This window comes from Sus scrofa, chromosome 12 (genome assembly GCF_000003025.6).
Source record: "Sus scrofa isolate TJ Tabasco breed Duroc chromosome 12, Sscrofa11.1, whole genome shotgun sequence".
NCBI lineage: Eukaryota > Metazoa > Chordata > Mammalia > Artiodactyla > Suidae > Sus > Sus scrofa.
Genome location: NC_010454.4, coordinates 33,292,452 through 33,313,178, shown reverse-complemented (window position 1 = coordinate 33,313,178; position 20,727 = coordinate 33,292,452). Strand labels below are relative to the sequence as shown.

Genomic DNA, 20,727 nt, shown 5'->3' with positions numbered 1-20,727 from the left:
ATCCTGTGTTGCTGTGGCTATGGTGTAGGCCAGCAACTATAACTCCAATTTGACCCCTAGTCTGGGAACCTCCATATGCCTTGGGCATGGCCCTAAAAAGACCAAAAAATAAAATAAAATAAAATCATCTAAATAGATGCAAAAAAAGCTTTTTAACAAAATTTCAGGAGTTCCTGTCATGGCTCAGTGGTTAATGAATTCGACTAGGAACCATGAGGTTGTGGGTTCAATCCCTGGCCTTGCTCAGTGGGTTAAGGATCCAGCATTGCCGTGAGCTGTGATGTAGGTCAAAGACACGGTTCAGATCCCATGTTACTGTGGCTCTGGCATAGGCTGGTGGCTACAGCTCTGATTAGATCCCTAGCCTGGGAACCTCCATATGCCATGGGAGCAGCCCTAGAAAAGGCAAAAAGACAAAGAAAAAAAATCAAAATCCATTTATGACTAAAAACTCTCGAGAAAGTGGGCATAGAGGGAATATACCTCAACATAATAAAGGCTATATATAACTAGTTCACAGCTAACATCATGGTCAGTGGTTAAAAGCTGAAATCACGTCCTCTAAGATCAGGAACAAGACAAGGATGCCCACCGTCACCACTTTTATTCAACACAGTATTGAAAGTCCTAACCACAGCCACTAGAGAAGAAAAAGAAATAAAAGGAATCCAAATTGGAAAGGAAAAAGTAAAACTGTCACTGTTTGCAGACGATGTGATACTATACATAGAAAATCCTAAAGACGCCACCAAAACTAATAGAAATCATCAGTGAATTTGGTAGAGTTGCAATATATAAAATTAATATGCAGAAATCTGTTGTGTTTCTATACACTAACAAAACAAATGATCAGAGTGAGACATTAAGAAAATAATCTTAAAATTACTTCACAAAGAATACCTAAAAATAAATCTAACTAAGAAGGTAAAATATCAGTAGCTAGAAAACTATAAGACACTGATAAAAGAAATTAAAGACAACACAAAGAGATGGAACATGCTCATGGATTGGAAGAATTAGTATTGTTAAAATGGTCATAACACACAAAGCAATCTACAGGTACAATGAAATCCCTATCAAAATACCAATGGCATTTTTCACAGAACTAGAATAATTCTATAATTTTTAGGAAAACAAAACAATCTTGAGAAAGAAGAATGAAGCTGGAGGTACCATGTGCTCTGATTTCAAACTACACCACAAAGCTGCAGGAATCAAAACAGTATGGTATGGGCACAGAAACAGACACATAGGTGAATGGAACAGAATAGAGAGCCCAGAAATGAACCCACATTTATCTGGGAAATTAATCTGTGGCAAAGGAGGCAAGAATATATTTTGGGGAGGAGACTTTCTTTTCAATAAATGGTATTGGGAAAGCTGGACTGGTACATGCAAGCTGGAGTGTGTTCTCACACCATGCCCCAAAATAAACTCCAAAGGGATTCGAGACCTAAATGTAAGACTTGAAACAAAAGTCCCAGAAAAAAATATAACCAGTACACTTATACAGGAGTCTTAGTAATTTCTTTTGGATATGTCTACTCAGGCAAGGGAAACAAAATCAAAAAAATTTTTAAATGGGCTATATCAAATTAAAAAGATTCTGCACATTGAAGGAAACTATCAACAAAATGAAGAGTCCACAGGAGTTCCCTTGTGGCACAGTGGATTAAGGATCCAGTGTTGTCACTATAGCATCCTGGGTTGCTGCTACAGTGAAGGTTTGATCCCTGGGAACTTCCACACGCTGCAGGTGCAGCCAAAAATCCCGCAAACAACTCAACTGAAAAGTGGGCATTGCCGGAGTTCCCATTGTATCTCAGTGGGTAACAAACGGGACCAGGATCCATGATGGATCCATCCTTGGCCTCACTCAGTGAGTTAAGGCTCCAGCATTGCTTCGAGGTATGGTGTAGGTCGCAGATGTGGCTAGGATCCCACACTGATATGGCTGTGGTGTAAGCCTGCAGCTGTGGCTCCGATTCGACCCCTAGCCTGGGAACCTCCATCTGCTGTGGGTGCGGCCCTAAAAAGACCAAAAAAAAAAAAAATCAAATAAATAATAATAATAATAAAAAGACAGCAAATATCAAGTGTTGGAGAGGGTGCGTAGAAATGAGAGCCCTCATGAATTGTTGGTGGGAATGTAAATTGGTGTAGTTACTATGGAAAACAGTAAGGAGCTTCCTCAAGAAATTAAAAATAGAACTACCATATGACCCGGCAATTCCACTCCTGGGTACTTTTCTGAAGAAAACAAAAACACTAATTTGAAAAGATATATGCACCCCTATGTTCACTGTAGCACTATTTATAATAGCCAAAATATGGACGCTACCTAAGGGTCCATCCACAGATGAATGGATAAAGAAGATGTGATACATATACAATGAAATTTTACTTCACCATAAAAAAGAATGAAATCTTGTCATTTGCAACAGCCTGGATAGATCTAAAGGGTATTAGGCTAAGTGAAATCAGTCAGACAGAGGAAGATAAATACTATATGATTTCACTTATATGTGAAATCCCCCAAAACAAGTGGACAAGCATGACAAAACAAAAGCAGAATCACAGATACAGAGAATAAATAGGTAGTTGCCAGATGGGAGGGGAGAGGGGGAGGGAAGAATTAGGCGAAAGAGATTAAGGTACATACTTTCGGTTGCAAAATAAATGAGTCATGGTGTGAAACGTACAGTGGGGGCAATCTGGTCAATAATTGTGTAATATCTGTGTATGGTGACGGATGGTAACTAGACATTGTAGTGATCGTTTTGAAATACATAGAAATATCAAATCATTATGTTGGGTAACAGGAACTAACATCGCATCATAGGTTAATTACACTTCCAAACCAAACAGGCAATCTCATAGAGAAAGATCAGATCTGTGGTTACCAGAGGTGGAGGAGTCGGATGGGAACTGGATTAAAGCAATTAATTGCATTAAAAGTTACAAACTCCCAGTTATACGTAAGTAGAGGGATATAATGTACAACACAATTAACACTGTTGTACGTTTTATGTGACCTTTATGTGACACTTTTTTTTTTTTGTCTTTTTGCTATTTCTTGGGCCGCTCCCACGGCATATGGAGGTTCCCAGGCTAGGGGTCTATTTGGAGCTGTAGCCACCGGCCTACGCCAGAGCCACGGCAACGCAGGATCCGAGCCGCATCTGCGACCTACACCACAGCTCACGGCAACGCCAGATCCTTAACCCACTGAGCAAGGCCAGGGATGGAACCCGCAACCTCATGGTTCCTAGTCGGATTCGTTAAACACTGCGCCACGATGGGAACTCCAATGTGACACTTGTTAAGAGAGTAAATCTTAAGCATTCTCCTCACAAGGGAGAAGCAATTTTTTTTTTTTGTCTTTCTGTCTTTTTTTTCTTTTCATTTATTTTTTATTTTTTGCTTTTTAGGCCTGCACCCATGGCATATGGAGGTTCCCAGGCTAGGGGTCCAGTTGGAGCTACAGCTGCCGGCCTAGGCCACAGCCACAGCCACAGCAACACCAGATCTGAGTCACATCTGCAACCTACGTCACAGCTCACGGCAACCCCGGATCCTTAACCCACTGAGCGAGGCCAGGGATGGAACCCACAACCTCATGGTTCCTAGTCGGATTCATTAACCACTGAGCCACGACAGGAACTCCCCTGTCTTTTTGTCTTTTTAGGGCCGGCACCCACAGCCCGTGGAGGTTCCCAGGCTAGGGGTCCAATTGGAGCTACAGCTGCCAGCCTACACCACAGGCACAGCAACACAGGATCCGAGCCATGGCTGCAAATTACACGAGAGCCCATGGCAACACCAGATCCTTAACTCACTGAGTCAGGCCAGGGATCAAACCTGCAACCTCATGGTTCCTCATCAGATTCATTTCCACTGCGCCATGATAGGAAGTCCTTGAGTCAGCCTTTTGAGACTGAGGGGAGGCCTGGGAGGCTAAAGGAAAAGCTTTTTCCTTCAAAACAAGGACACGGAGGCTTGTACATGGTTTCAACTCCTTCTCTGATGCTCCTTAATCTTGAGGAATAGGTGCGGAACAAGAAAGGTAATAAAGGCGTTCCCACTGCGACTCAGCAGAAACGAATCCGACTAGTACCCATAGGATGCGGGTTTGATCCCTGGCCTCGCTCAGAGGGTCAGGGATCCGGCGTTGGTGTGAGCTGGAGTGTAGGTCACAGACACTGCTTGGATCCTGTGTGGCTGTGGCTGTGGCGCAGGCCAGCAGCTGCAGCTCTGATGCGACCCCGAGCCTGGGAACCTCCATATGCCATGGGCGTGGCCCTAAGATAAAACAGCAGCAAAACTAACAAAGAAAAGAAATAAAGTTTTAGGTTGAGAGGTTAATCATAAACTTAGCAGAGTATCTCAGTTTTAGCCCCATTTCTGTTTTGCCTGCAACAGAACAAATGCCAAGTAGGCACAGAATACAGCTCAAAATTTGGAGGTGGGCCACTGTGTTCATGCCTCCATTGCCGGCCTGGAAGGCCAGCCACTGAAAGCCTACTATGTGCCAGGGCCAAAGGACGTAACCACAAGAAGACTGCGCATCAGGAAGTGCGGGTAGAGGGCTGTGGGAGCTGGAAGGGGGCTGCCAAGCCAGCCCGGGGGCTCAGGGGAGGTGAGAGAATGCCATGGCCTGAAAGATGAATAAGGTAGTAGCTGTGTGGGAAGGAACAAGAGGCTGAAATGGCACAGGTGAAGTCCAGCGCTGGGTGTGGAAGAGTGAGGATGGGAAAGGCCTCTTCCCTGTTGCTGGCTAAGCTGAATTATCAGATGGGTCTCTGTTTTGTGTCCATCTCAGCCTATTGAGAGTGATGCTATCTACCTGCTAGAGATGCCTGAGGGCCCTCACCTGGACCCCTGCTCAGTGTGGTGAGCCTTTTCTCTCCGCACTGGAGCTGATATTGTGGCTGGACCAGCTCTTGTGGTTATTTTTTTAGTTTTTTTTTGGTCTTTTTGTCTTTTTAGGGCCACAACCCGTGGCATATGGAGGTTCCCAGGCTAGGGATCCAATTGGAGCTATAGCCGCCGGCCTACACCAGAGCCACAGCCACGTGGGATCCGAGTCACGTCTGCAACCTACGCTACAGCTCTCGCAGTGCTGATTCCTTAACCCACTGAGTGAGGTCAGGGATCGAACCTGCGTCCTCGAGGATGCTAGTCAGGTTCGCTAACTGCTGAGCCATATCGGGAACGCCTCTTCTGGTTCTTATTATGATTACAAGATGCACCTCATGACAACTTTGAAAAACAAGGTTGATTACTCGCAAGCCCTGGAGGGTACACAGCATGCCCAGGGCCACACACCGAGGTCATAGATGAAGAGAAGAGACTACTAACCTGGGTTCTGCCTTTACTGGGGTCAAGGTGGGGTGCCTAGGGTTTCATGAGTTCACTTTCTGTCTCTCTCTTTTTATAATTTAAAAAGGTGTACTATATGTTTGTTATTAAGCAACCATCAATCCTCCTGAATAATCTTATTTTTTTTTAACTTGAGCAAAACCTTTAAATTACAAAAACCAAATATATCAACATAATACAATCATTATAATGCCAATGTAATTATTATAGTAAGCATAGATGAAGTACCTACTTATCCTAAATACTGTGCCAAGTGCTTTACATTTTCTCATTTAATCCTCAGAACTAAAGAAAAAGGCTTAGGGAAGCAAATGATTTGCCCAAGGTCACACAACTGATTGGTGGTAGAAGTGACATTCAAACCCAGTTCTGTTGTCAAATGGCTCAAACAAATCTCTACTTTTATAAGAATGCTCCCTTTTATTTTCAACAGACAGTTATCTTCATGCCTTTTCAGCTGCTCTATCCAACCTTAACAAACAATAGGCAAGAGTTCCCATTGTGGCTCAGCAGTTTAAAAACCCAACATAGTGTCCATGAGGATATGGGTTCGATCCCTTGCCTCCCTCAGTGGGTTAAGGATCCGCCATTGCTACAGGTTGTGGCATAGATCACAGATGTGGCTCAGATCCAACATTGCCATGGCTGTGGCATAGGCCTGTGGCTGCAGCTCCAATTCAACCCTTAGCCCAGGAATTTCCATAGGCTGCAGATGTGGACCTACCTCCTGAATAATCTTAAACCAGGGAAAGATGTTACTGAAAAGTTAGAATCTACAAAAAAAAATATTGATACATTTATTTTCATTGATTGTGGAAAATAAGTGTAGCACAGAAGACGAATACATGCTATTCTTTTTAACATAGAAAGCATCCTCATATCAATACAAAAATAGTGACAATAGGCATTCCCATTGTGGCTCAGTAGAAATGAATCTGACTAGCATCCATGAGGACGTAGGATTGATCCCTGGCCTTGCTCAGTGGGTTAAGGATCTGGCATTGCTGTGAGCTGTGGTGTAGGCCGGCAGCTGCAGCTCCAATTTGACCCCTAGCCTGGGAACATCCATATGCCTCGAGTGCAGCCCTAAAAAGAAAAAAAAAATAGTGACAATACAATACAGCTTTTATTTCCTTAGGATAAATTAGCAGGAGAAGATTTCTAAATCAAAAGAAATGTCAAGTTAAAAATATCAATATGTTTCCAAAATTATCCCCAGACATGTATGAATTTCTGTTTCACAACTTCATAATTATGGAATATTTGTTCTCTATTTCAAAAATTTCTTGCTACTTTTTTGGTTCCAAATATCATCTGGTTACTAGACAGACGTTACAGGGTACACATAGTATGTAGTAAATGAAACTACTAATTTCTACTTATTACTAATGAGATAATAAATTTCCAATTTTTTGCTAGTCATATTTATTCGTTGATGAATTTTGCATTAAATACTTATATTTTCTACTGAAGTATGAGTTAGCTCTTGGCAAATTAATTAATTTTGTCTTTTGTCTTTTTAGGGCTGCACCCGTGGCATATGGAGGTTCCCAGGCTAGGGGTTGAATCGGAGCTGCAGCTTCTGGCCTTCGCCACAGCCACAGCAACGCTGGATCCGAGCCACATCTATGACCTACACCACAGCTCATGGCAACGCCAGATCCCTAATCCACTGAGCGAGGCCAGGGATCGAACCCTCGTCCTCATGGATACTAGTCGGGTTCGTTAACCACTGAGCCACCATGGGAACTCCTCACTCTTGGCAAATTTAGAATCTTAATTTTTTATTGCATATAGATGATTTACAGTGTTGGGTTAATTTCCATTGTACACCAAAGTGATCCAATTATACACATATATACATCCTTTTTATATTCTTTTCCACTATGGTTTATCATAGGATATTGAATATAGTTCCCTGCACTATACAGGGCTTTGTTGTTTATCCATTCTATATATAATAGTTTGCCTCTGATTAACACCAAACTCCCACTCCACCCCTCCCCCATCCGCCTTCCCCCTTGTCAACCACAAGTCTCTTCTCTGTGAGTCTGTTTCTGCTTTGTAGGTAAGTTCATTTGTGCCATATTTTAGATTCTACATATGTGATATCATATGGTATTTGTCTTCCTCTTTCTGATTTACTTCACTTGGTATGAAAATTTCTAGTTGCATCCATGTTGCTGCAAATGGCATTATTTCATTCTCCTTTATGGCTGAGTGGCATTCAATTTTATATATGTGCCCCATCTTCTTTATCCATTCATCTGCCAATGGACATTTAGGTTGTTTCCATGTCTTGGCTATTGCGAATAGTACTGCAGTGAACATTGTAACGCATGCATCTTTTCTAATCATAGTTTTTTCCAGATACATGCCCAGGAGCGGGATTGCTGGATCATACAGCAACATCATTTTTATTTTTTTGAGGACTGTCCTACTGTTTTTCTTTGTGGCTGCATCCACTTACATTCCCACCAACAGTGTAGGAGGAGTCCCTTTTCTCCACACCCTCTCCAGAAATTTGTTATTTGTAGACTTTTTAATGATGGCCCTTTTGACCAGGAGAAGTAGTACCTCATTGTAGTTTTGATTTGCATTTCTATAATAATTAGCGATGTTGAACATATTTTCATGTGCCTATTGGCCATCTGTATGTCTTCTTTGGGGAAATGTCTATTTATTCCTTCTGCCCATTTTTGTTGTTGTTGCAGAATTGTATGAGCTGCTTGTATAGTTTGTAATTAAGCGTTTGTTGGTCAAAATATTTGCAAATATTTTCTCCCATTTCATGGGTTGTCTTTTCATTTTGTTTCCTTTGCTGTACAAAAGCTTGTAAGTTAATTAGGTTCTGTTGGTTTATTTTTGCTCTTCTTTCTTTCTTTTTTTTTTTTTTTTGTATTTTTACGGCTGTACCCATGGCATATGGAGGTTCCCAGCCTAGGGGTCAAATCGGAACTGCAGCTGCCGGCCTATCTGAACCTCATCTGAGACCTACATCACAGCTCATGGCAGTGCTCAGTGGGATCCTTAACCCACTGAGCGAGGCCAAGGATCAAACCGGCATCCTCATGGATATTAGTCAGATTCATTTCCACTGAGCCATGATGGGAACTCCCACTTTTATTTCTATTGCCTTGGAAGACATTGGTTTTATTGGTGAAATTAAAACATGGGAGTGGGAAGTAATAAGCAGAAAGGGAAAAAGCAGAAACACTGAGGACTTATCTAGGTCACCCAGAGCTTTCTAAAGGGAGAACTTCATGGGTGGGGTGGCCTAGCTCTTTATGTAGTTGTGGAGCTGGTGATGTGTTTATTCAATCAAAAGTTGAGTGTCAGGCATTTAAGTTACAGTCACACAAGCTAATGTCAGCCCCTTAAACTACAGACTCATTCAAAGTGTAGTGCAGGAGAAAGCCACGGTAGATATTTTGGGGAGGAAAAGATTTATCAGTATCAATACTCGTCATTGCAAAGATTATAAGGAAGATAAGGATGGCGTGAGGATAAGCGTGAGGATAAGCTCTTCAGGGGTGAGTTCAGGAACATGGCAGAACTGGTCTACTGATGTTGCTCCTATCTCTGAGCCCTCCCCTGGAACCACTGATCAATAGAGAGCCCCCCCGCCCAGTTGTAAGTCAGGGTCCAGACGCCCTCAGTCAAGAAGCTGCCACCACAGCACCCCTTTCTTCATAGGCAGGGAGGTGCTGGAATGTTGCTGCAGAAAAATCTCATGATGCTACAACCTGGCTTGCCAGGGGGAAAAAAAAAGAAAAAGAAAAAAAGGGCCACTATCTAATTTCCACATTATTTACGATCAGCACCCTAAGCTACAAAGGCATCTGTTGAGTACAGTTCTGGCTTTGGAGCTCTACCTTCAGGAAGGGGTTTATGAGTGTGGGCTGGAGCTTGAAAGCTAACCCATGGTATTTATCACGATGGAGCATGGATGTTGGTCTCGATTTCTTGCCTGGACAGAGCCAATCGAGCATCAATTCTGGCTTGGGGATTTGGGTTTTTTCCCCTCTCTCCCAGGATGACCAGGAGGCAGTGCGTGCCCTACAGGCAGCACCTTTTGCTTGGAGGGGCTGGTCCAAGATCAAGACCAGGGACAGGGAGTTAGCAAGTGCGTTTTGATGCCAACGCTGGGTTATGTCCTCTACTCTCTTTTGGTTTTCTTACCTGCTGACTTTATCGTGTGGTTTTCCATTGTTTTGGAAGTTGGCTAAAGAAGAAGGGTACATGGGAGTTCCCATCGTGGCGCAGTGGTTAATGAATCTGACTAGGAACCATGAGGTTGTGGGTTCGATCCCTGGCCTTGCTCAGTGGGTTAAGGATCCGGCGTTGCTGTGGCTGTGGTGTAGGCTGACGGCTACAGCTCTGGTTAGACCCCTAGCCTGGGAACCTCCATATGCCGTGGGAGCGGCCTTAGAAAAAGGAAAAAAGATAAAAAAAGAAAAAGAAAAAAAAGAGGGGTACGGTTTCTAGGGCCCTCTCAAGGAACCCAGCTTCTAATACGGCTGCAGTGAAAAGAGCTAAGTGTAGACAGACACCAAGGAGCGGAGGAGGGCCCTGGTTCTATTAGGTCTTCTGGGTCTAGTTAAGGATTTTGACTAGAATCTAAGGCCATGGGGAAGCCCACTCCTCCACTGCAGGAGTGTGGGGCGTGGGGAACGACTACACATCACCATACTTTCTCCTCTGACCCTTTTCCTAATAAGAAAAGTTCACGGATGAGAAAATGAGTGTTGGAGTTCTTCCCATCATGGCTCAACTAGTATCCATGAGAACGCCGGTTCGATCCCTGGTCCCGCTCACTGGGTTAAGGATCTGGCATTGCTGTGAGCTCCAGTGTAGGTCACAGATGCAGCTCAGATCCCATTTGCTGTGGCTGTGGTGTAGGCTGGCAGCTGCAGCTCTGATGCAACCCCTAGCCTGGGAACTTCCATATGCCGCAGGTACGGCCCTAAATGAAAAGAAAATGAGTGTTGAGTCAACTGGTAGAAAGCCTCTAAATGGGCCCCAGTTGTGTTGGCCTCCTGTGTTCATGTGCCTGCGTAATTCCCTCCACTTCAGCAGGGGAAGGGCCTACTGCCTTGCTTCTTAAGACAAGACCAAGCTGAGTTCCCATCATGGCTCAATGGTTAGCGAACCCAACTGGCATCCATGAGGATGTGGGTTCGATCCCTGGCCTCGCTCAGTAGTTTAAGGATCCGGCATTGCCGTGAGCTGTGCTACAGGTCGCAGATGCAGCTCGGATCCCAAGTTGCCGTGGCTGTGGTGTAGGTCAGTGGCTATAGCTCCAATTCGATCCCTAGCCTGGGAACTTCCATATGCCATGGGTGTAGCCCTCAAAAAAGAAGAAGAGAATAAGCTAGGAGTTCCTACTGTGGCAAAGTGGGTTAAAGATCAGGGTTGTCTCTGATGGGGCGCCCGTTCAATCCCCAGTCTGGCGCAGTGGGTTAAGGATCCAACATTGCTGCAGCTGTAGGTCACAGATATGGCTGGGATTTGATCCATGGCCTGGGAATGTCCATATGCCATGGGTGCAGCAGAAAATGAAAAAAAAAAACAAACAAAAAAAAAGGAAGACTAGAATGGGCAAAGGTGACAAGATAGGTGCGCTGGGATTGGATAGTGACCTGTCTTGCTCACTTTCTCTCTCTCCCGCGTGCTCTAATGAACAAGCTGCCCCATTGCAGGTTGACCTCTGAAGAGATTCACAAGGCAGGTAATGGAGGGAGGCCCTCAGTCCAACAGCCTGTGATGAAATGAGTCTTGCCAACAACCCTGTGAGTGAGGTTGGAAACAGATCCTTCTCCAGTTGAGCCTGGAGCAGACTGTGACCTTGGCCGACATCTGGCCAACACCTCGATGGCAACCTCCTCCTGAGAGACCCTAACTCAACCTTCAGAAACTGGCAGACAATAATGTCCTAAGTCGCTATATTTCTGGGTGATTCACTGCACCACAATAGATAACTCATACTAACTCTCAGATAAGGAGTCCCTAGGTCTCCTGGACTTTGCTTTTTACCAAAGCTGTTGGTCCATCCTGCAGCAGGGGACCACCACAAAATCTAGGTGGCGCTGCCATTAGTGAGTAAGGGCCACAGGGAATGTTCCCAATATAAAGTCCCCAACTTACAGTGGTCTGACTTATTTTTCAACTTTGGGTGGTGCAAAAATGATATGCATTCAGAGAAACCATATACTGATTTTTTTTTTTTTTTGGCCATACCTGTAGCATGCAGAAGTTTAGGAACCAAGGATGACACCTGCAGCACAGTAGCAACCTAAGCCACAGCAGTGAAAATGCTGGGTCCTTAACTCTCTGAGCCACCAGGGAGCTCCCATATACTGAATTCTGAATTGTGATCTTTTCCAGGGCTGGCAACACCTAGCACAACACTCTCTTGTGAGGCTGGGCAGCAGCAGCAGCCACAGCTCCCAGCTGGCCATGTGATCCTGAGACTAAACAACCCTTGTGACAACCATTCCATTTTTCACTTTCGTAGTCAGGATTCAGCGAATGAGGTGAGACATTCAACACTTTATTATAAAGTAGGCTTTGTTTTAGATGATTTTGCCTCGCTGTAGGCTAATGGAGGTGTTCTGAGCACGGTTAAGGTGAGCTAGGTTGGTTAGGTGTATCACATGTATTTTCAATTTATGGGAAGTATATCAGGTCCTAATCCCATCCTAAGTGGAGGAATATTTGTTATGACTGCCAAGACCCCAGCATCTACCTCCCTTAGGCAGCTGAAAGACTAAACAGACCATAGAGATCCACAACATCCAACCTTCCTGAATAAGGACCACGTGGGAAACCTAAAAAGTGACCAAATGAACAGGATGGGGAATTAGACAATTCTGTAACGACCCTCATTCAAAGATACGTACGCATAAACAAACAAGCATGAAAAAAACATCTCAACTAAAATGGAGGAAATTAACATAAAATACAAAAGATGGATGAAACTGGAGTTCCCTGGAAGCCTAGCGGGTTAAGGATTGGCATTGTTACTACAGTGGCTCGGGTTGCTGCTGCGGTGTGTGCCCAGTCTCTGGTCTGGGAACTTCCACATGCTGCAGGCACGGCCTAAATAAATAGGGTTGTTGGAGTTCCCATTATGGTTCAGCGGTAACAAACCCAACTAGGATCCATGACGATGCAAGTTCCATCCCTGGCTTCTCTCAGTGGGTTGAGGATCCGGCGTTGCCATGAGCTGTGGTGTAGGTCACAGACACAGCTCAGATCCCAAGTTGCTGTGGCTGTGGTGTAGGCTGGCAGCTGTAACCCTGATTGGATCCCTAGCCTGGGAACCGCCATATGCCGCGGGTGCGGCCCTAAGAAGGCAAAAATAATAAATACATACATACATACATACATAATAGCGTTGTTGCAGTATTCTCTTGACCATAATCAGAGGATCGGGGAGTATGAGGCACCCCAAAGGGTCTCCTGCAGCATCCCTTCTTGTCCCCATTGTGCAGTAGTCACCCAATTTCCCCTTGAGAGTCAATCACCCCAGCCAGTACTTTGCCTGCTGATTCAGTGCCCAAAAAGGCCAGATGGCAGCTTCAAGTTCCAATTTAATGCAATCTTTGCTGTGTCTCCTGGGGAAAACATTTTTCCCTTTGTAACTAAGACTTCTAGACCAGCAGATGCTAAAGCCGCAGAGATGGGAAGCTAAACTTTGGTGATTGGATCATTAGGGTTAATAGTGAGGACTTTCTTTCTTTCTTCTTTTTATTTATTTATTTATTTTGCTTTTTTATGCACCTGCAGTATATGGAAGTTCCCAGGCTAGGGGTCCAATCTGAGCTACAGTTGCCGGTCTATGCCACAGCCACAGCAACAGCAACGAGAGATCCAAGCCACGTCTGCGACCTACACCACAGCTCATGGCAACGCTGGATCTTTAACCCACGGAGTGAGGCCAGGAATCGAACTCGCAACCTCATGGATGCCAGTCAGGTTCATTTACTGCTGAGCCACAAAGGTAACTCCCTTACTTCCACTTTTATCCCCTGATTCTTGAACTTCTGAATCCAGGGTATGGGAGAAACATAATCCTGATTTAGAGCATTTACACAAACTGAAGGACACCGCCGCAGCCCTGCACGTCGTCACCAACTGGCACCGTAACTGAATCTTCAAAAAGCCACTCAACCATCTGTCAAAGCAGTTGCTTCAAGATGACAGGGGACAGGTCAGACCAGTGAGTTCCAAGAGCATGAACCCACTGCTGCATTTCATTTGATGCGAATGCCATGATGGTGGATGAGGCATTCTGTAAGGCCACAGATGGTAATTTTGGCAGAAGCGCCATGGGCAGTGAAGCCAAATCTATGTCCAGAGCAAGTGTCAGTCCCAGCAAGAACTTGCTGCTTCTTCGTTATGAAAGTGGTCCAGTGTCATCAACCGAACACCAGGTAGCTGGCTGATCCTTTCGGGGCAATGGTGCCACATTAGGGGCTTGGTCTTGGTCTCTGCTGCTGGCAGATTGGGCACACAGTGGGAGCTGTAGCCAGGGCAGTCTTGGTCAACCCAAGTTCATGTTTCTGAGCCCATGCATAGCCTCCATCACTGTCACCAGGGCCACTTTGTTCCCGAGTCCTCAGGAGTTGCTGGGGAAGGAAGCTACCTGAATGGCTACAGAATGGGTCATCAACCCACCTAATTATTAAAGCCTTTTCCTACCCTTTAGGGAGCATTCACGTGGAACCCAAATATCTCTGTATCCTGCCATTCAGAAAGCTCTACCCTCATCCCTCTCCTTCTGACCTTTTGATTTTCCAGCTGCGCTCCTTCCACTCCAACAACCCAGCTCAACTGTGACTCAGGGCACACCCTTTCTTCTGGCCATCTCTTCTTGGTGGCAAAGTGAAGAAACAGGTGCACTGCTCCAAGTGCTGTCCCCCGGGAGGTTCCCCTTCACCACCATCATTCAGGACGATCCCAGAGAGATGTTTTAGTGCCAAAGCTGATGCATGCATATCATGTAGAACCATCTATAAACCAAGCCTTAGCTTTTTTTTTTTTTTTTTTTTTTCTTTTCCTTTTTTAGGGCTGCACCCACGGCATATGGAGGTGCCCAGACTAGGGGTTGAAGCGGAGCTATAGCTGCCAGCCTACACCACAGCCACAGCAATGCCAGATCCAAGCCGTGTCTGCGACCTACACCACAGCGCATGGCAATGTCAGATTCTTAGCCCACTGAGCGAGGCCAGGGATCAAACCTGTGTCCTCACGGATGCTAGTCAGATTTGTTAACCGCTGCACCATGACAGGAACTCCCCTGAGCCTTTTCTTCTTCTGCCAATTCAGCACAGGGAATCCGCACAGAAGGAAGGGGTGTGGATTGAGACTATCACGTGGCAGGAACAGGGGCCTCAGGCAAGTCTGGGAACTGGTTATAGGATCTCAGGGCCAAAGAGGAGATTAACTTGCTCAAGCAGTTTCCAGGTTCCAGTAGCAAAAAAGCTTGGGGTCCCAGTTTCCCTGGAATCTGCCCACATGCCACATCCTAATGTTCAAATTCGCATTCCTTCCCAACCAATACCCTAACCTCTAACCAAAAAGAGGTTGGGGAGTCAAAGGGGGTTGTAATTCAATGCCAGAAGGACTCACAAGACTCAGGAACTAGTTATACTCATAGGTAACGTTTTTTTCCACAAAGATACCCAGCAAAGTGATAAGCGTTGATGGAGCCCAGGGGGACACAGCACAAGCCTTTCATATTGTCCCTGGCCCGAGGGTACACAGGAGTACAGGTGAGCTTCTTCCCAGCAGCAAAACACAGGGCAAGGGTGGAGCAGCATCCAGGGAAGCCTGTCCTAGTCTCGGACCAGAAGTGGCTGGTCACGTGGGAATAACCTGCTCATCGCTCTTTCCTCACGCTCTGTAGGAAGAGACGCAGGGTTTGGTTTTCTATAGCTCAGCCCTGCAATTACAAGACGTAGTGTTTCAGGGTCATCATAAAAGGCCATCGGGTCCCTTCTGGAGACCCCTGGCCATGAATTAAAACTTAAAAGCCCCAAATTCAGGAGTTCCCATCGTGGCTCTGTGGTTAACGAATCTGACTAGAAACTATGAGGTTGTGGGTTCGATCCCTGGCCTCGCTCAGTGGGTTAAGGATCTGGCGTTGCCGTGAGCTGTGGTGTAGGTCACAGATACAGCGTGGATCCCGCGTTGCTGTGGCTCTGGCGTAGGCTGGCGGCTACAGCTCCGATTCGACCCCTAGCCTGGGAACATTCATATGCTGTGGGAGCGGCCCAAGAAATGGCCAAAAGACAAAAAAAAAAAAAAAAAAGTCCCAAATGCATCATTGTAATGTTAAAGAAATGTTGTAATCCTTTGACGAAGTTAAGTAGGCTTTTAGGAATTTATTGTAAGAAAATAAGGATGTGTTTCAAAACGTAATGATTAGGGAGTTCCCTGCTGGCTCAGCAGGTAAGAATCCAGTGTTGTCACTGCAGTGGCTTGGGTCACTGCTATGGCACGGGTTCAATTCCTGGCCTAAGAACTCCCGAATGCCATGGGTGCAGCACCCCCCCTCAATTTTTTTTAATTGAAAAAAAATATATAACTATCAGGATGAATCACTAAAGTACCATTTAGAAAGTGACAAACTAGGCATTGCTCATGGGAAACAACTGGGCATATGGCAGATAACATACGGTACATTCATAAAATGGGATGCTCGGAGTTCCTGATGTGGCTCAGCCGGAATGAATCCAACTAATATCCATGAGGACATAGGTTCGATCCCCAGCCTCACTCAGGGGGTTAAGGATCTGGCATTGCTGTGAGCTGCGGTCACAGACATGGCTCGGATCCCGCGTTGCTGTGGCTGTGTCATAGGCTGGCAGCTACAGCTCAGATTTGACCCCTAGCCTGGGAACCTCTATATACGCAGGTGCAGCCCTAAAAAAGAGACAAAAAACAAATAAAATAAAATAAAATAAAATGGAATGCTCAGCAGATAAACATGCTATAGAAGAACATTTATTGACATGAAAAGGTGTTCAGGACATAGGGATGAGTGAAAAATGAAAGACCGTAAAATAACATAGCAATGACTCCGTTTTTGTAAAAAATAGATATGTATATATAGCAACAAAAAAGATTTGCAAGGATATATACTAAAGTGGTAACCGTGCTTATCCCTGGAAAGGGAGCCTGTGGGTGTTCATTTGTTCTTTGGTTACCTGTGTTTTCCTTTTTTCTATAAATCACATAAACGGCTTTTGTAAAGAGAAAATGTTCATCTATTTCAGCCCTTCATTCTGATTAAAACAAAACCAGTTGGAAAAAAAAAAAAAAAGGGCAAAAAAAAAAAAAAAACCCTTAGTTTTCAGAAACAGAAATGATTTCCAAGTTGCCACAGAGGCAACAATTTTGTTCTCTGTGGGAGCTGATGATAACCTTCACAATCACAGCCAAGGTCAGGTTCTTCCCCCAAGTCCGATTCAAAGGGAGAAGGATGCTTCCCGAGACCAAGAGGCTCACCTCCAGCCTGGGCCCCCCTCTTCTTGCTGAGTCACCAGCCTCAACATCTTCAGAGCCATGTCTCCTTGGTCGGAGGGAACCTAGAAGCAAGCAGTATTCGAGTTAGTGCTCCTGGTTCCATTTGGGGCCAGGTTCAGGGGCGGCAACCTGAGACTCTGCTCCCAAGAAAGGGGCCAGCTCTGTGACAGCAACCTGGGAGGACAGCTGCCCTTGGGTGCATCCCTTAAGAGAGCTTCCCGGAGTTCCCATTGTGGTGCAGTGGTTAACAAATCCGACTAGGAACCATGAGGTTGCGGGTTCGATCTCTGCCCTTGCTCAGTGGGTCCCTAGCCCCGGCGTTGCCGTGAGCTCTGGTGTAGGTTGCAGACTCGGCCCAGATCCCACATTGCTGTGGCTCTGGCGTAGGCCGGCGGCTACAGCTCTGATTAGACCCCTAGCCTGGGAACCTCCATATGCCACAGGTGCGGCCCTAGAAAAAGGCAAAAAGACAAAAAAAAAAAAAAAAGGAGAGCTTCCCTTCTGAGAAATGACCCTGAACTAGACAAAAGCTCTTCTGGGTCCCTACCCTGCTGGGCTCCAGGGGCTTAGAGAAGTGAGCATTTAGGAAAGCACCTTCTATTCCATTTTGGGCCGTTCTGTTGATTTCTTTCTTTCTTTATTTTTTTTCTTCTTTTTTTTACAGCCGAACCTGTGGCATAGAGAAGTTCCTGGGCTAGGTGTTAACTCAGAGCTATAGCTGCTGGCCTACACCACAGCCAAGGCAACACAGGATCGGAGCCACACCTGTGACTTTGTGGCAACGCCTGATCCTTAACCCATTGAGTAAGGCTAGGGATCAAACCTGCATCCTCACAGAGATCATGTTGGGTTCTGAAACCACTCAGCCACAGTGGGAACTCCCTGATTTCTTTCGTCCTTCCTTTTTCTTTCTTTCTTTCTTTTTTTTTTTTTTTTTTTTTTTTTTTGTCTTTTTAGGGATGCATCTGAGGCATATGGAGGTTCCGAGGCTACGGGTAGAATTGGAGCTGTAGCTGCCAGCCTAACGCCACAGCCACAGCAATGCCAGATCCTTAACCCATTGAGCGAGGCGCAGGGATCAAACTTGTGTCCTCATGGATGCTAGTCGGGTTCATTAACCACTGAGCCACAAAGGAAACTCCCCTGATTTCTTTCTTTCTTTCCTTCTTTTTTTTTTTTTTTTTTTTGGTCTTTTTGTCTTTTTAGGGCCTCACCCACGGCATATGGAGGTTCCCAGGCTAGGGGTCTAATCGAAGCTGCCAGCTTACGCCAGAGCCACAGCAATGCCAGATCCAAGCCGCATCTGCGGCCTACACCACAGCTCATGGCAACACTGGATCGTTAATCCACTGAGTGAGGCCAGGGATCAAATCTGAAACCTCTTGGTTCCTAGTGTACTTGTTAACCACTGAGCCACGACGGGAACTCCCTGATTTCTTATACAAGGGCCCTGTGCTTGTGTTACTAAGGACCCAGCTATTCAAGGAAGAGGGAAGGTTCTGAACATTTTAAACATTTTAAAGGATTCTCTGTGTGGGAAGAATCCCATTCTGAGAAGGGGTAGGAAACAGCCATGGGGGAGGCTACCAGCAAATCTGTAACCAAATACAAACAAGACCCTTTGTTTGGGTGGCACTCCCACTTTTACATTGTTAAAACAATGGTTTATATTGTTCAGCTTTTGTTTTTCTCTAAGACTTTTCTTTCTTTTTTAAGGCCATACCCGGGGCCATTGGAGGTTCCCAGGACAGGGGTCAAATTGGAGCTGTGACTGCCAGCCTCACCACAGCCACAGCAATGCCAGATTCAAGCTGCGTCTGAGACCCACACCACAACTCACAGCAACGCCAGATCCTTAACCCACTGAGCAAGGCCAGGGATCGAACCTGAAACCTCATGGTTCCTAGTCGGATTCGTTTCCGCTGTGCCATAACGGGAACTCCTTCTCTAAGATTTTTCAAAGGATTCCTTAACAAAAAAAAACTTCCCCTAATGGATGAAAAGGAGGGGGGTGGGGTGCGCACAAGGCTCAGTTTCTCTTCCACAAAGATGGTGGGTAGAGTTGAGGGCTCCAAGTTCTGAAATCCTTGGGCTCCACGACTCTCTCACCCTCCTGCCCGGCAAGATCCTCAGAGAGCACATGCACGGTGAGGTAGACCAAAATGACATTTCATCAACTAAAAGGGAAGTGGTTGGGGATGATTTAGTAAGACTCTCCATGAGCTATTTTAAGGCTGCCCCCAACTGACGTCTTGTTCTGTCTGTGACAAACCAAGAGGAAAGGGGCCTGACCTCCAAGCACCCCTGACAGTCCACGGCTAGCTCCTCCCAACCCCCGCAGGGACCCCTCCAGACAACAGCGCTGTGCATTAAGACTTCCTCCTGCCTCTTCCGAGTCAATAGCGCAGGTACTCAGAGCCTGGACAAAAACACCTTCTTTTGTCTTCTAGGGCTGCACTTGTGGCATATGGAGGTTCCCAGGCTGGGGGTCAAATCAGCCTCCAGCCTATACCACAGCCACAGCAATGCCAGATCCAAGACGCATCTTCGATCTACACCACAGCTCACAGCAATGCCAGATCCTTAACCCACCAAGCAAGGCCAGGGATCGAACCTGCATCCTCTTGGATACTAGTCAAATTCATTAACCACTGAGCCAGGATGGGAACTCCAGAAAGATTTATTTTTTAAATGAAGTGCTAATAGCAGAGTTTCATTAGAGACACCGCCACGCCAAACCCAACACACTTCTAAGACCAGCCCAGGCAGTGCACACACACACCACCAATGCCTGCAGCTCCCTGTCCCCCCCTGATCCCGGCCACTGCAGTAAGCCTAGAATAAATGCTGACTCTTACCATGTGCCCAGCTCTGAGAATCCAGTAGAAAGCCAGGTTCTTGTAGGACTTGACAAAAGCAGATGTTTCCGAAGACTTAGGGTCACTGTACAGCGGCTTCCATCTCAGCTGATTGAATTTGGGCAGCTCTGCCCACTTCAGTTTTCGTAACCAGGCCTCCTGACCTGGCCAGAGGGACAAAGAAGGGTGCGGCATTAAGAGCTGGGTGGAGCAGGAACAGAAATCTGGGTCCTATATCTTGGTGTGGAATTCCTAGGCTGGATGAGTTTCCTAGGATGAAACTCACGAATGCAAATTTCGGTGCAGTGGGTGTGGGCGGGGCCTGAGACCCTGTAATTTGCAGCTCGGAGTGAAAGGTAACACTGTGACCACTTTTTGCCTCTGACTCTCCCACTGCCCTACACTCTGCAGAAAGGAAATCTGGAGGCGGAGAGGCTGCCAGAAGGATGGAGAAGTCTCAAGGCAACGGACGGTCTCATGGATCACGTGGGTCAAACAAGGAAGAAACGCAGAACCTTTTCAAATGGCCCTCAGTGCCTTTGGCTTAAGAGTCGTAAAAACATCCAGTTCTGCTGATGCTGAGAAGCACTCGCACCTGCCAGACCACGTGCCTCGATTTGCCTGCCAGTTCTGAGAACCTGCCTGAGCCTCTCCCTGGCCCTCCTGAAACCTCCGACAGCCAATACGGCAGGGCCCCACAAGGACCATTTCACTTGCATCCTCAGGTTTACAGAGTCACCTGGGTCTAGTGCTGATTCACTTGCAGAGCCTACTAGCTCCGGTGACACTGCCAAAAACAATGAGTTTTTTGTTCCCTCAGGTCCATGGTGCCTTTGCCCAGTGGCCAGGGAAATGTCCTCTTTTTGACTTTGGGGTGTCCTTTTCTTTAATCATATTTAAGTCCTCAAAAGCTGGCCAGGCCAGGCTTCTCTGAGGGGGTCACTACCTTCAG

The 20,727-nt window shown here is 45.9% G+C and overlaps 1 protein-coding gene across 1 annotated transcript in view; it reads right to left on the bottom strand.

Moving 5' to 3' along the window:
* The window catches only part of SCPEP1 (serine carboxypeptidase 1), a 31,297-nt gene continuing 26,943 nt past the window's right edge, over positions 16,374-20,727 (bottom strand). The window contains exons 12-13 of the mRNA XM_005656968.3: positions 19,776-19,939; positions 16,374-16,979 (exon numbers count right to left, since the gene is read on the bottom strand). Of these exons, the coding sequence (XP_005657025.1) occupies positions 16,896-16,979; positions 19,776-19,939 (248 nt within the window). The 3' untranslated portion in view covers positions 16,374-16,895. The remainder of the gene's footprint in view (positions 16,980-19,775; positions 19,940-20,727) is intronic.